This window comes from Trichomycterus rosablanca, chromosome 27 (assembly GCF_030014385.1).
Source record: "Trichomycterus rosablanca isolate fTriRos1 chromosome 27, fTriRos1.hap1, whole genome shotgun sequence".
Lineage (NCBI taxonomy): Eukaryota > Metazoa > Chordata > Actinopteri > Siluriformes > Trichomycteridae > Trichomycterus > Trichomycterus rosablanca.
Window position 1 is genome coordinate 5,655,598 of NC_086014.1, and position 15,002 is coordinate 5,670,599.

General features: G+C 44.5%; 2 protein-coding genes across 3 annotated transcripts in view; one reads left to right on the forward strand and one right to left on the reverse strand.

Moving 5' to 3' along the window:
• cep89 (centrosomal protein 89) overlaps positions 1–14,447 on the forward strand; it is a 42,110-nt gene extending 27,663 nt beyond the window's left edge. The window contains exons 19-20 of the mRNA XM_062989402.1: positions 10,229–10,398; positions 13,626–14,447. Coding sequence (XP_062845472.1) covers positions 10,229–10,398; positions 13,626–13,893 — 438 coding nt within the window. The 3' untranslated portion in view covers positions 13,894–14,447. The remainder of the gene's footprint in view (positions 1–10,228; positions 10,399–13,625) is intronic.
• zgc:165481 (uncharacterized protein LOC100073327 homolog) lies at positions 870–10,233 on the reverse strand. 2 transcript variants are annotated; one of them, XM_062989405.1, is made up of 2 exons: positions 10,054–10,233; positions 870–1,834 (listed from the first exon to the last, which is right to left on the reverse strand). In XM_062989405.1, exon 2 carries the CDS (start codon positions 1,818–1,820, stop codon positions 963–965), a length of 858 nt encoding a protein of 285 aa, XP_062845475.1. In that variant the 5' UTR covers positions 1,821–1,834; positions 10,054–10,233; the 3' UTR covers positions 870–962. The 2 variants fall into 2 exon arrangements, with proteins under 2 accessions (XP_062845475.1, XP_062845473.1); XM_062989403.1 differs by lacking the exon at positions 10,054–10,233 and adding an exon at positions 4,786–4,967.
• Positions 14,448–15,002: the final 555 nt, after the last annotated feature.

Genomic DNA, 15,002 nt, shown 5'->3' on the forward strand with positions numbered 1-15,002 from the left:
CTGAATCTCTTGCACTCGAGTCTTTCAGTCGGTGTATATTTCACACTACACGACTAATCGGCGATAGGGGCTTTCACACTACACGATTTATCACCAACTGGAATCACAGGCGAGCTTCTCTGGTCTCCCAAACTATGTTTTTTTTTTTTACAAAAACACACGTGAGCGATCAAAGTGTTTGTGCGCTGATGTGCAGCGTAAAATCAATGAGAAAAAATAAATGAATCTGAGTGGATTTGGCAACACGAGCAGCGGGGATTGTTCTTCAAGTTGGAGGTTAATAAATCTTTTTGCAATGATGTCTTGTAGAGAACGATCAGGTCAGAAATACTGTAAAACGTGTGTGTGTGCCGGTGTTTTCTGATATAAACTATATTACGCCCCTGTCCCATCTGTTTACACTTCCCTCCTGTGTTTCCCCTCACACCGTATCCTGCGTTCTCATTGGCTGTTCGACATAGCACTCACTGCCAGTCGCACAACTCGGATCAGATATCTGACGTGCTAGTAAACTCGATCCGGTTGACTGTTCTCACTGTTGCACAAGTGCTACTTTTGCCTAGCAACTACAGTAAATGTTATTTCTGCCAAATAGTAAACACAAGGGTTAATTGTTGTGTTTAATACAGATATGAAAGTGCTACATTAAAGGTTCATACTTTTTTCTTGCAAGTGTTTTTCTCATGGCTGTTAACAGACATAAAAACTGTGATCTCGTTCTCCCAGCAGGCTTTGCAAATGGAAATAATTCTTACGTTTGTCATCTTGCTGGACCTTCGCTCTTTAAGTTCTATGTGTGGGCGTACTAAAGGTCATGCTGGAATTCCATCACAATCCTAAATGATCAGAAGGACAGGAGCGAAACAGCGTTAGAGCCCTTAGTTTATTTAGAAAAGTGTATTTACGTCACTAGTTACCCCCTTCTGTACCACAAATACAGTGTTAAGTTTGTTCATGTCCAGTCAGCTCCGGCTGCAGCATTCACACACGCCTTGACACAGGCACTGGCAGAATCCGTACACGAGACATACAGTGAGACTGGAGGGCACCAGGCTGACACAAACGATGCCCAGAGTGACCCTTTGAATCACCAACAAATATATGCCGAGCGGCAGGGACCCAAAGTAAAAGAAGCCCAGTAGCCAGACAAGAATTCTTGGCACGTGATTGCAAATCTTGGAGAATGCATCCTGGTCCATGGTGCCACTGTTTGATGCTACGGATACGGAGTCCAGGCTGTCCTCACCGTAATCGTCGGAGCTACCGGTACGGCTGGCCAGATGCTGCACATCTCTCTGGACCTCCATTATAGTGATGACGAGGCAGTTCGAAGACTCGTGGTGTGGACTGCTGCTAGACGACAGACTTTTGGGCGTGAGCACCACCTCCTTGCTGTGGTCCGAGCTCCAGGACTTGTCCCGGACAGCGAGCACCGACATGATGTTCGAGTCGTCCGGAAGTCCTGTGACTTCATAGTCGCTGACCCGTGTCTCGTGACGGCAGAAGGGGCAGCAGATGGAACCGGATCCGTCCCCGATGTCCAGTATCTTGTTAAGGCAGCGAGCACACACCCGGTGCAGGCAGGTCAGTATCTTAGGTCTCCGGCTATGAACGTTGTAGCGCTGATAGCAGATCTTGCACTCCATCTCGTCGCTTGGGTTAGCAGTCGCATTGCGGTTGAAGATAGCACTTGGATTTGAGGTTGCACTGGTGTTGGGGCTTGGTGTATTGCTAGTAGCAAGATTAGCATTCCTGCTGGGGCTTGTGTTGACACTGGAATGAGCAGGCCTGTCTTCTTGTTCAGCCTGAGCACAACTCATCTTGGCTTCATACTCTGCGAAAAAAGGAAATGTGTTAGAGGTTGCCCGATTGGGTCACGCTTCCTCTCCACCAATGCCGATCCCCGCTCTGATTGAGGAGAACGAAGCTAACCGACACGTTCTCAGCAGCCGTACGCAGCTTGTCACCTACACTTTGACGAGTGCAGTACAGCTCAGCACTGTGTACGGAGAGACACACCCTGAGAGCACTCTTTTCTCATCTCTGTGCAGCCAGCAGAGGTTGTAATTGCACCAGTTATGAGAGAGACCCTATCCAGCTTAACCCCACCCCTGTCTGAACAACAGGCCAATCATCGTTCATGTGGCCACACAGCCCAGCCGGCAGGCAGAGCTGAGACTCGATACGATATAGTTTTTTGCATTTTATGCATCCAATTGCCCGATTGCGTCATGCTTCATCTCCACCAATGCCGATCCCCGCTCTGATTGAGGAGAACGAAGCTAACCCACGCCCCCTCCGACACGTGGGCAGCAGCCGTACGCATCTTGACACCTACACTTTGACGAGTGCAGTGCAGCTCAGCACTGTGTACGGAGAGACACACCCTGAGAGCACTCTTTTCCCGTCTCTGTGCAGGCGCCACCAATCAGCCAGCAGAGGTCGTAATTGCATTCGTTATAATCCCACCCCTATCTGAACAACAGGCCAATCGCCGGCAGGACGATGTATTCGAGATCCCAGCTCTGGTTCCAGCGTGTGTTTTTACCGCTGTGCCAGCTGAGCAACGATTAGGGGTAAATAGTTAACCAGACAAATAGTTCATTTTTTTAAATGTCATCATCATGCATGTTTACTCTGAAGTGTTAGTAGTCTGTTTGTGTTTTCTTCACAAGATCTAATTTAGTGCCTGGCTTCCTCAAACAGGAATCCAATGTGTCCATTTATTTTCTGATTATTATTCAGCAGAGCCGCAATTAGAGGGGAAATTGTCTAAACAACTATTAAGTTCCCCTCTCTGCACTGAAACTCTACACACATTCAATCTTAGCAAGTCACAAATCATATCTCGGCTCATTGCACTGGTATCTGTGTCACATAATACAATCATTTTTGTCACAAATGATGCGATATCGCTTTTGTTTGGCCTAAATGTCATATTTTCATTCAGTTAAAACAGAGGCTGAATCTGCTAGATGGTCACTAATGCTTCCGTAATAGGTTTAATAATGATGCTCGGCGATGTTTAGGAGTTAGAAGGCACTGCTCGTCCTCCTTGCATACTCTACGCTGTACACCGATCAGCCATAACATTAAAACCACCACTCACTGTTCATTTTATCAGCTCCACTTACCATATAGGAGCACTTTGTAGTTCTACAATTACTGACTGTAGTCCATGTGTTTCTCTGCATGCTTTGTTAGCCCCCTTTCATGCTGTTCGTCAATGGTCAGGACTCTCCCAGGACCACGACAGAGCAGGTATTATTTGGGTGGTGGATCATTCTCAGCACTGGAGTGAGTGCTGGTATGAGTGGATCAGACACAGCAGCGCTGATGGAGTTTTTAAACACCTCACTGTCACTGCTGGACTGAGAATAGTCCACCAACCAAAAATATCCAGCCAACAGCATCCCGTAGGCAGCGTCCTGTGACCACTGATGAAGGTCTAGAAGATGACCGACTCAAACAGCAGAAATAGATGAGCGATCGTCTCTGACTTTACATCTACAAGGTGGACCAACTAGGTAGGAGTGTCTAATAGATTGGACAGTGAGTGGACACAGTATTTACATACTCCAGCACAACACACACTAACACACCACCACCATGTCAGTGTCAGTGCAGTGCTGAGAATGATCCACCACCTAAATAATACCTGCTCTGTGGTGGTCCTGTGGGGGTCCTGACCATGGAAGAACAGCATGAAAGGGGGCTAACAAAGCATGTAGAGAAACAGATGGACTACAGTCAGTAATTGTAGAACTACAAAGTGCTTCTATATGGTAAGTGGAGCTGATAAAATAGACAGTGTGTGTAGAAACAAGGAGGTGGTTTTAATGTTATGGCTGATCGGTGTATTTGATCTGTCTTGCTTTCTGTACTGTATATGCTTAACACTTTTAATAGCTACTCCCTTTGCTCCCATAGCACTCTGAGAAGATTAATAAAGAATACAGGTTCACGTTTTACCCCTGCTTTATCCTGATCAGGGTCGTGGTGGATCCGATTTCCCATTGAATCGAAGGCCCCAATGCAGTGAGACAGCCCACACAGGAGACCAATCCATCATAGGGCCTTGGCCATCCCTTCATTAGACTTAGCCAATTTGTATCTGAGTCGATGCCCGACTGGTGTATAGCACCGCTGGGGATTTGAACCCTGCATCCCAGTGCATCTGAGTCACCTGACTGCCTTTTTATATAAATATAATTAGCAAAAACTGCTAAAACCCCACTGTGACTGTGACATAACGATTGTACATTTACAAAACTGTGCTGTTTTGCCCTATTTGTTGTCGAACAAGACGTTAGAGTAGGGCGGCCTAGAGACAGTATAAATATTATTGATTGCTTGTCAAAGGGTTTATTGAGTGTGAATGGAATTAGCAATTTGGAGCATTCTGTGTGCAATGCGACACACTGAGAAGAGGTGGCACCAGGATTTGCTGTAGATCAGTAGATAAGTCCACCTCACAGCATACAGGAGTTAAAAGACCTGCTGGTAACATCCTGGCACCACAGAGTGATTAACATCAAAACAAACTATCTATTTATAACACATCAGGAATATTATGTTAGGCCACCACCTCTGACGGTTGATGTTATTTTTTACTAATCTACTATCGAAATATTTAATTTACTTCTAATTCATCCAAATTATCCTCCACGCCATCAAAGGAGGATTGAATCTGGTTCCTTTCAAGGTTTCTTTCTTGTCACTGTTTGTCACTGGGAGTTTTTGGTACAATTATTATTAAATCCCAATCAAGTCGTATCCAATTACCTGATTTCATTACGCTTCTGATGTCCACTTCTGATTGAGAAAAGCGAGACTGACACACGCCCCCTCCGACAAGTGAGCAGTAACAGACTGCATCTTTCACCTGCACGAGGCGAGTTCATATGTAGAGCAGCTATGCGCACGGAGAGATACACCCTGATCAACGCATTATTCCTCGACTCTGTGCAGGCACCATCAACCAGCCAGCAGAGCTCAGATAGATAGACAGACAGACAGACAGACAGACAGATAGGACAGACATACAGAGACAGACAGACAAATAGCTAGACAGACACAGACAGATAGATAGCTAGACATATAGAGAAATAGATAGAGACATAAATAGATAGACAGACAGATAAAGATATATAGACAGATAGATAGATAGATAGATAGACAGACAGACAGACAGACAGACAGACAGACAGACAGACAGATAGATAGATGACAGACACAGGTAAATAGACAGACAGATAAAGATATATAGACAGACAGACAGACACAGATAGATAGATAGATAGATAGATAGATAGATAGATAGATAGACAGACACAGGTAAATAGACAGACAGACAGACACATACAGATAGACAGATAGATAGACAGAAAGACAGTTAGATAGATAGATAGATCAATAGACAGACAGACAGAGACAGACATATAGAGAAATATATAGATAGACAGATAGAGACAGACAGATAGATAGAAAAACAGACAGATAGACAGACAGAGATAGATTAGACAGACAGACAGACAGACAGATAGATATATTTACATTTACATTTTCAGCATTTAGCAGACGCTCTTATCCAGAGCGACTTACAGAAGTGCTTCCATAGTGAACATTTCATTCCTTAAGTTTAGATAGACAACAGTCGAAGAACACAACTCTGCTAAAACCTGTTAGAACCAAAGTGCCTTTTATTTTTTATTTTTTTTTATTTATTTTTTTTTTAAATGGAAAAGATTGGAATAAAGTGTTAGTAAATAAGTACAAATCAGCCTAAGTGTTTAGTGAAAAGGTGTGTTTTTAATCGTTTTTTAAAGACAGCAAGAGACTCAGCTGTTCGGACAGACAGAGGAAGTTCGTTCCACCATTTGGGCGCTAGAACAGAGAACAGCCTTGATGCTTGTCTTCCTTTAGTCCTGGATGGAGGCTCAAGACAGACAGACAGATAGATAGATAGAGAGACAGATAGATATATAAATAGATAGACAGACAGACAGACAGATAGATAGACAGACAGATAGATATATAAATAGACAGACAGATAGAAAGATAGATTGAGAGAGAGGATAAGAATAAGAATGAGGTGGTGAGCTCTGTGTACCCTGACTCAGGAGACTTGGGTCATTTTGGAAAACGGGCACTACAGGCTGTTCTGGAAATGTCAGCATCCAGCATCCAGCAAACATCGCTTTATAAAACGAGGCTCCTTCAAACGTCTGTATCACAGCCAGGCCAACATTCATTTAGTTCATCTCCCCAAAATACCAATAGGGCGATTACCGAATTTAATTTTATATTAGCGGTAAAGAAATAAAGATGGCACAGCAGGGGGGTCGCTTTGATTATGAGAGCAGTCATTTGTCCCTGTTGACAGCTGCTGCCAGAGATTATTACTTCGCATGACTGACGACGTGTTTTCATGTCAAGCCTGACAACCGTTTTTTATGCCAGTCTGTCCAGGGAAGACGTTAACACAACTAGAGTGTGCGGATGTTTTCAGTATGTGTGTCCGTACAAGACCCTGCCCCCCCCAGCAGTGCAATGAGTAGGTGGTACCCAGACAGTATGCATGATTAGCTAAAGGCATAATGAAGCACATGCTAATTTTAGACAAGTTGTGAGCGCATGTTGCTGTCGGGTACATTTGTGCTGCACTGTCTCATCTGGCTACATTTATATATATCTCCCCTTTTTTCTCCTTTTTAGCGCGTCAAGCTGCCCGATTGCGTCACGCTTCCTCTCCACCAATGCCGATCCCCGCTCTGATTGAGGAGAACGAAGCTAACCCGCGCCCCCTCCGACACGTGGGCAGCATATGCAGCCGTATGCATCTTATCGCGTACACTTTGACGAGTGCAGTGCAGCTCAGCGCTGTGTACGGAGAGACACACCTGTACCTGAGAGCACTCTTTTCTCATCTGTGTGCAGGCGCCATCAATCAGCAATAGCACCAGTCATAAGAGAGAGACCCCATCCGGCTTAGTCCCGCCCATATCTGAACAACAGGCCAATCGTTGTTCATGTGGCCGCTCGGCCTTAGCCGGCAGGCAGAGCCGAGATTCGATACGACGTATTCGAGATCCCAGCTCTGGTTCCAGCGTGTGTTTTCTTACTCACTCACTTTCTTAACCGCTTATCCAATCAGGGTCCAGCACAGGGGGTGCTGGAGCCTATCCAAGCTTTTCAATGGGTGCACGGCACACAGTAACACCCCGGACGGGGCGCCAGTCCATCGCAGGGCAGACACACATACACACACATACTCACACCCATTCACCTACAGGGCGATTCAGTGTCTCAAATTCACCTCACTTGCACGTCTTTGGACTGTGGGAGGAAACCGGGGCTCCCGGAGGAAACCCACGCAGACACGGGGAGAACATGCAAACTCCGCACAGAAAGGACCCAGATCGCCCCGCCTGGGGATCGAACCCAGGACCTTCTTGCTGTGAGGTGACAGTGTTACCCACCGTGCCACCCTACATTTGTCATGAGCTGTAGTGTGAGAGCCTGTGGTGCTATTGTTTATGCTGCCTGCACACCCCTAGGTGACTCTGTTGTCTTCTGTGAGCGGTAAAGGGATTTGAACCTAATACTGCGCATTACAAGAAGATGAGTATGAAGAGCAATGTGAAGCCGACAGCCTGAGGGGTCAGAAACACCAGGCGTGTATTTTTAGTAATATAGTGTACGTTTACCCTCCTGCCATGTGCCTTTTTTCAAGGTACAAACCAACCTAAACCCCCGTGAGGCTTTTGCCCTCATACTGTTAGATTGCTAGTTCGAGTCCTGCTGATGCCGTAATTGGCTTAGTCCTCCAGGCAGGAAAAAATAGTTTTTGTCCCTCTAAGGATTCAAAACACAACAGCCAAGTAGGTGATGTTAAGTGTACAGAAGTGGCACCTAGCATTTGTCTCCAGGAGCCTCCAGCTACCTACGCGATATGCTGTTGCTTACGTAGTAGCTAAAAAAAGATCAAGATCAAGTGGTTGGCTGGGTGTTTCTTTAAGGAATCACATGACTTTTATTTCATTGCAGACAGGATGAACCTGAGATATTTCATGTCATTTATTAACAAACGTCCATCCCTGCATTTCAGGCCTGCAACACATTCCAAAAAAGTTGGGACAGTAAAGCATTTACCACTTTGTAATGTTGCTATTCCTTGTCACCACCTGGAATGCTGATTCATCTGACCACAGTACACGTTTCTACTGTGTGATGGTCCATCCTAGATGCCTCCGAGCCCAGAGAAGTCGACGCCGCTTCTGGACATGGTTAACATGAGGCTTCTTTTTCTGCACAGTAAAGTTTTAAGTGGCGTTTGTAGTGCTTGACTAAGGTTTCCCATGTGGTTATATCAGCTATTGTTGAGTGGCGGTTCTTGATGCAGTGCCGTCTGAGGGATGGAAGATCACAAGCGTTCAGGTTAAGCTCGCACACTCGGCCTTTACGCACTGAAATTCCTCCCGATTCCTTAAATCGTTTAATAATATTATGCACTGTAGAGGGAGAAATATACAAATCCCTTCCAATCTTTCTTTGAGGTACATTGTTTTTAATCATTTCAATCATTTTCTCACACATTTGTTGACAAACTGGATCCTCTGATCATCTTTGCTCATCAAAGACTCGGCCTCTCCTGGATGCTGCTTTTGTACCAAACCATGATTACAATCACCTGTTTGGAATCACATCATTATTTAGTTTTTTCACCTCATTACTAGCCCTAAAGTTGCCCCCGTCCCAAGTAATAAAGTTGAGCAGACAAAACATGAAATATCTCAGGTTCAAACTGTCTGCAATTAAATAAAAGTCAAAGTAAATGTAAGGAACACTGCATTTTTACTTTATTTTACTTTATTTTCCGTACTGTCCCAACTTTTTCTGATTTGGGGTTGTACATGCAGTTAACGTTATAACTGTAATCAGTCAATGAGCTGATTATCATGCGCTGTGATGGTTGTATATGTGTATCATCTGTTAGGAGGCAAAGGAAACTTTCATCATTCCTACTGGCAAAGTTCCCAGCTGGCTTGAATACCCCAAGGGAAGCTAATTCAGTTTAGCATCAGTAACCAAGGACAGAATCTCTCTCTACCATCCATCCCCTTCCACTCCTTAAAACCACCTCCTTGTTTCTACACTCACTGTCCATTTTATCAGCTCCACTTACCATACAATTACTGACTGTTGTCCATCTGTTTCTCTGCATGCTTTGTTAACCCCCTTTCATGCTGTTCTTCAATGGTCAGGACCATCACAGGACCACCACAGAGCAGGTATTATTTAGGTGGTGGATCATTCTCAGCCATGCAGTGACACTGACATACATGGTGGTGGTGTGTTAGTGTGTGTTGTGCTGAGTTTTGCAACACCTCACTGTCACTGCTGGACTGAGAATAGTCCACCAACCACAAATATCCAGCCGACAGCGCCCAGTGGGCAGCGTCCTGTGACCACTGATGAAGGTCTAGAAGATGACCGACTCAAACAGCAGCAATAGATGAGCGATCGTCTCTGACTTTACATCTACAAGGTGGACCAACTAGGTAGGAGTGGACAGTGAGTGGACACGGTATTTAAAAACTACAGCAGCGCTGCTGTGTCTGATCCACTCATACCAGCACAAAACACACTAACACACCACCACCATGTCAGTGTCACTGCAGTACTGAGAATGATCCAAAACCCCCACAGGACCACCACAGAGTAGGTATTATTACCTACTCTGTGGTGGTCCTGTGGGGGTCCTGACCATTGACGAACAAGGTGAAACAACTACAGTCAGTAATTGTAGAACTACAAAGTGCTTCTATATGGTAAGTGGAGCTGATAAAATGGACAGTAAGTGTAGAGGTGGTTTTAATGTTATGGCTGATTGGTGTATATGGGGTCAAAAGTTACTTGTGCGCAGATCTTCACCTATAGTCAGACATGTACCCACTTGACACATCTGTATTTAGTCTTTCACCCACTTGACACACAGGCACTGAGGCAGGCACACAACCCTAACACCGAAAACCAAGATTCAATCGTTACCTTTGCAGAACGTCTCAGCGTCTGGCTCATCTGAGTCTGATCCTGTTTGCTGATCCTCCTCCAGAGCGTTCAGAAAAATCCTCCACTTCCATAATCGCCGCACTGTTGCATGCTCTCCCGTCGCCTCGGCTTACACGTGTGTGCGTCTGTGCGTGTGTGTGTGTGTGTGTGCCAGGTGTACAAGCATCAGGCATCCAGGAGCGTGTGCGCGCTGAGCCAGCGACTCCGCGATCAAGAGCAGGACTTCGCAGGCAAAGCGGCCAGCTTCCAGCGGGAGATCCGACACCTGCAGGCTCAGCTCCGCGACCGTCAGGAGCAACTCAGCGACGCTCTGCAGCAAAGGAGGTGACTGTGTGCTTCTCTCTCTCTCTCTCTCTCTCTCACTGGTGTGATGCTGCAGCAATGAAAATGAAAACAAAGCAAACCACTAACAGACTAAGAGAGGGGGATGACAGAGAGATAAGTAAATAAGGTAAAATATACAAACTAGGGCTGAAAGTATGTGGACACCCCTTCGGATTGTTAGGTCCAGGTGTTTCAGCCACACCCATTCCAAACAGGTGTATAGAATTAATAAAAACAATAAAATAATTATGCATTTAGCATGACCGTGTCCCTGTGCATCAGGTCCATGAAAGCATAGATCGATGAGTTTGGTGTGGAGGAACTCCAGTGAACTCAACCTTAAACGCCTTTCTGATTTACTGGATTAGAATGAACTGACACAAACAAGTTCCAGTAGCCAATGTGTAGCGTCTAGGAGGGGTTTGTCTATTGCCTAGGCTTTAAAAGAGTAAAGTGGGTGCTCAGGTGGCACAGTGGTAAAACATGCTAGCACACCAGAGCTGACATTTCGAATTCGTCAGCTCTGCCATCTGGCAGGCTGCGCGCCTACACGAACAACAATTGGCTGTTGTTCTGGGGGGGTGCCGAATAGGACCTCATAACTGATGCCTGCACAGAGACAAGGAATAATGCATTAATCAGGGTGTGGCTCTCCGTACACAATGCTGATCCACATATGAACTCGCCTCGTGCGGGTGAAAAGATGCAGTCGGGTACTGCGCACGTGTCGGAGGGGGCGTCCAGGAAAGGCCGAGTCTTTGATGAGCAAAGATGATCAGAGGATCTCCAGTTTGTCACCAATGTGTGAGAAAATGATTGAAATGTTTAAACACAATGTACCTCAAAGAAAGATTGGAATGGATTTGCATATTTCTCCCTCTACAGTGCATAATATCATTAAAGCATTCAAGGAATTGGGAGGGATTTTAGTGCGTAAAGGCCAAGGGTGCAAGCTTAAGCTGAACGCCCGTGATCTTCGATCCCTCAGACGGCGCTGCATCAAGAACCGCCGCTCAACAATAGCTGATATGACCACATGGGTGAGGGATTACTTTATCAAACCTTTGTCAAGCACTACAATACAGAGTTACATGCACAAACGGCACTTAAAACTTTACTGTGCAAAAAAGAAGCCTTGTGTTAACCATGTCCAGAAGCAGCGTCGACTTCTCTGGGCTCGGAGGCATCTAGGATGGACCATCACACAGTGGAAACGTGTATTGTGGTCAGATGAATCAGCATTCCAGGTCTTTGTCACTAGAACCTTCTGTTCGCATTCTGCAACCACCAAATCTAACCTAAAAACAACTACATTGCATTAGCCTGTATGCCCTGCTTAGCTCAACGTCACACACGTGTGACTCTGCTACCTGTGTAGAAGGTAAAACTGAGCTCTACTGGCCTATAATTTGAAATACCGAAGCCAGTGTTTTGTCAGAGTCTGCCATCACTGGACACAAATGGTAATGATCTCTGCCACAATGAGACAACCTTTAATCTTTACCCAGCATGTAATTACTGTGAATCTGTAGTAAATACCGCAATCTGTCAGAGAAGGGTATAATCAGTGACGCAACAGCCATACAAGAGACATGATGTCTTATTTCTCTCTTATCCATCCCTCACACTCACACGCAGCTCTGTGATGTTTAATAAGAGACCCTTATAGCTCAGCTGATCGGTCCTGCTTTATTCAACTGTAGCTGTTTCCTTACACTTGCATAATTATTAAAAGGTCATGTTTTTGACTGCCCCAAGCTAATATTTTAATTTAGATTGGCTGATGTAAAAAAAAAAAAAAAAAAAATGTAATCACCCGATTGCACTAAGCTCCTGATTGAGGAGAGCGAGACTGACACACACCCCCTCCGATACGTGTGCAGTACCGACTGCATCTTCAAGTTCATATGCGTATCCTCTGTGTGTATGAAGAGCCACACCCTGATTAATGCGAGGTCGTAATTGCATCAGTTATAAGGTCCCTGCTCTGGCTCCCACCCTGTATGAACAACAGCCAATCGTTGTTCATGTAACCGAGCTGAGTTTCCTTGTTTCTACACTCACTGTCCACTTTGTAGGTTTTCAATTACTGACTGTAGTCCATCTGTTTCTCTGCATGCTTTGTTGGCCTCCTTTCATGCTGTTCTTCAATGGTCAGGACCACCACAGGACCACTACAGAGCAGGTATTATTTGGGTGGTGGATCATTCTCAGCACTGCAGTGACACTGACATGGTGGTGGTGTGTTAGTGTGTGTTGTGCTGGTATGAGTGGATCAGACACACCTTACTGTCCCTGCTGGACTGAGAATAGTCCATCAACCAAAAATATCCATCCAGCAGCGCCCTGTGGGCAGCGTCCTGTGACCACTGATGGAGGTCTTCAAGATGACCGACTCAAACAGCAGCGATAGATGAGCGATCGTCTCCGACTTTACATCTACAAGGTGGACCGACTAGGTAGGAGTGTCTAACCCAGAGTGGACAGTGAGTGGACACGACTGTGTCTGATCCACTCATTCCAGCACAACACACACTAACACACCACCACCATGTCAGTGTCACTGCAGTGCTGAGAATGATCCACCACCTAAATAATACCTGCTCTGTAGTGGTCCTGTGGGGGGTCCTGACCATTGAAGAACAGGGTCAAAGCAGGTTAAAAAAGCATGCAGAGAACATATAGGCTACAGTCAGTAATTGTAGAACTACAAATTGCTTCTATATGGTAAGTGGAGCTGATAACATGGACAGTGAGTGTAGAAACAAGGAGGTTAGTTTTTAGAGAGTGATTTTGACAGGGTTTGAGGATTTTTTTAGTCATTGTAGACCTACTAATTCTCAGTAATTACAGCCTCTCAACCACATTCTCCTATGTGGGATTAGATCAGCGCTGATGATTGGGTAGAAAGCTTACACTATATGGTTATCTTGGAGTAGGTGTCAGTGGTTGTTTTTTTCACTGTCTTTCTGTTTTTACCTTCTTTTTTTTCTCACTGACGACATCTTATTTAAAGATAATAACAGTTGTCGTTACCCAGCAGTGGTTTGCAAAGACTTTATGTTTATTTATATTTTTCTTTAAGCATCTGGATAAAGTGTTCCTCTGCACAGGCAATAGACTGAGATTAAAGAGCTAAATCAAAGTCATGACCGGTGTGTGTCCCTGAGGGGTTTAATTTTGCTGTACTTGCTTGTACATCTCTATCCCTGTTTTCTCAACATCAGGGAGGTGGAGAATGAATTAGAGGTGGTTTGGGAAGCTTCTGCTACAGAGAACCAGCATTTGCAGAACATGGTGTTGGGCAAAGTCGATGTCTTGTTGAGCGCTCCGGACTCTCGCCCGTCTCTGGCCTGGAAGCCACGGGATGATATTTATCAGGCCTCTACAATGATACAGAAACAGGACAGTCTTCTTTGTGGGTCTAACTCGGAGCAGAAGCAAAACCTCTCGTCTGATGAAAGTGAGAAGAACGGGTTAGATTTTTATTCCTGATGACAAAAATGATTAAAGATACAAGTGTGTCTGTGATATACATGATAGATTCGGTTAGGCAGGTCAATACTCTTTTGTTAGCTCTATAAGGCTGTACTGAGCTCTTCTAGTTTGGTTAAAGCAATGATATGCCACAGTTTCTAAAGCCATGTAGATGTTTGCTTTTGATCAATGCATTTAATTTTAACATTTTCTACCTAAAACTGCATTGACAATTTGTACTTATTAGACAAAACAATAAAAAAAAAGCTTTTAAATTGGGAGGCACAAAATGTGACAACAAAGCCTTATCACATAACTTTATATTAATCCAGTTTGTAGAACTACTAATTAACTGGTGTCTTAAGCCCCCAGTTAGTTAAGGTTTGTTAATAGGAAAGGTGATGTTTACTGGTAAACGTGGTCCTGTCCCAATTTTATCTGAAACATGTTACAGGCAACACATTTTAACTCAACCCTCAAAACTATAGCATACACATGGTCAAGTGTCAAATATCATATTTTTACACTTTTTATTAAATACATGTTAAAAACAATAAAGCTATTTATAAGTATATTGTGTTATGATGGTATTTTATGTATCTTTTTAATGAAGGGTTGTTGTAAATTAATTAAATAAAAGAGCTCTGAACACAAATGGACAAGTAATGAACTACATCATGTATAAACTCCAATTATTACAGCCCATGTTCTGCGTTTAAATAACGATTACACCGACCAGCCATAACATTAAAACCACCTCCTTGTTTCTACACTCACTGTCCATTTTATCAGCTCCACTTATTATATAGAAGCACTTTGTAGTTCTACAATTACTTTTACTCTGTTCTTCAATGGTTAGGACCCCATTCTCAGCACTGTCACTGCTGGACTGAGAATAGTCCACCAACCAAAAACACCCAGCCAACAGCGCCCCGTGGGCAGCGTCCTGTGACCACTGATGAAGGTCTAGAAGATGACCGACTCAAACAGCAGCAATAGATGAGAGATCGTCTCTGACTTTACATCTACAAGGTGGACCAACTGGGTAGGAGTGGACAGTAAGTGGACACGGTATTTAAAAACTCCAGCAGCGCTGCTGTGTCTGATCCACTCATACCAGCACAACA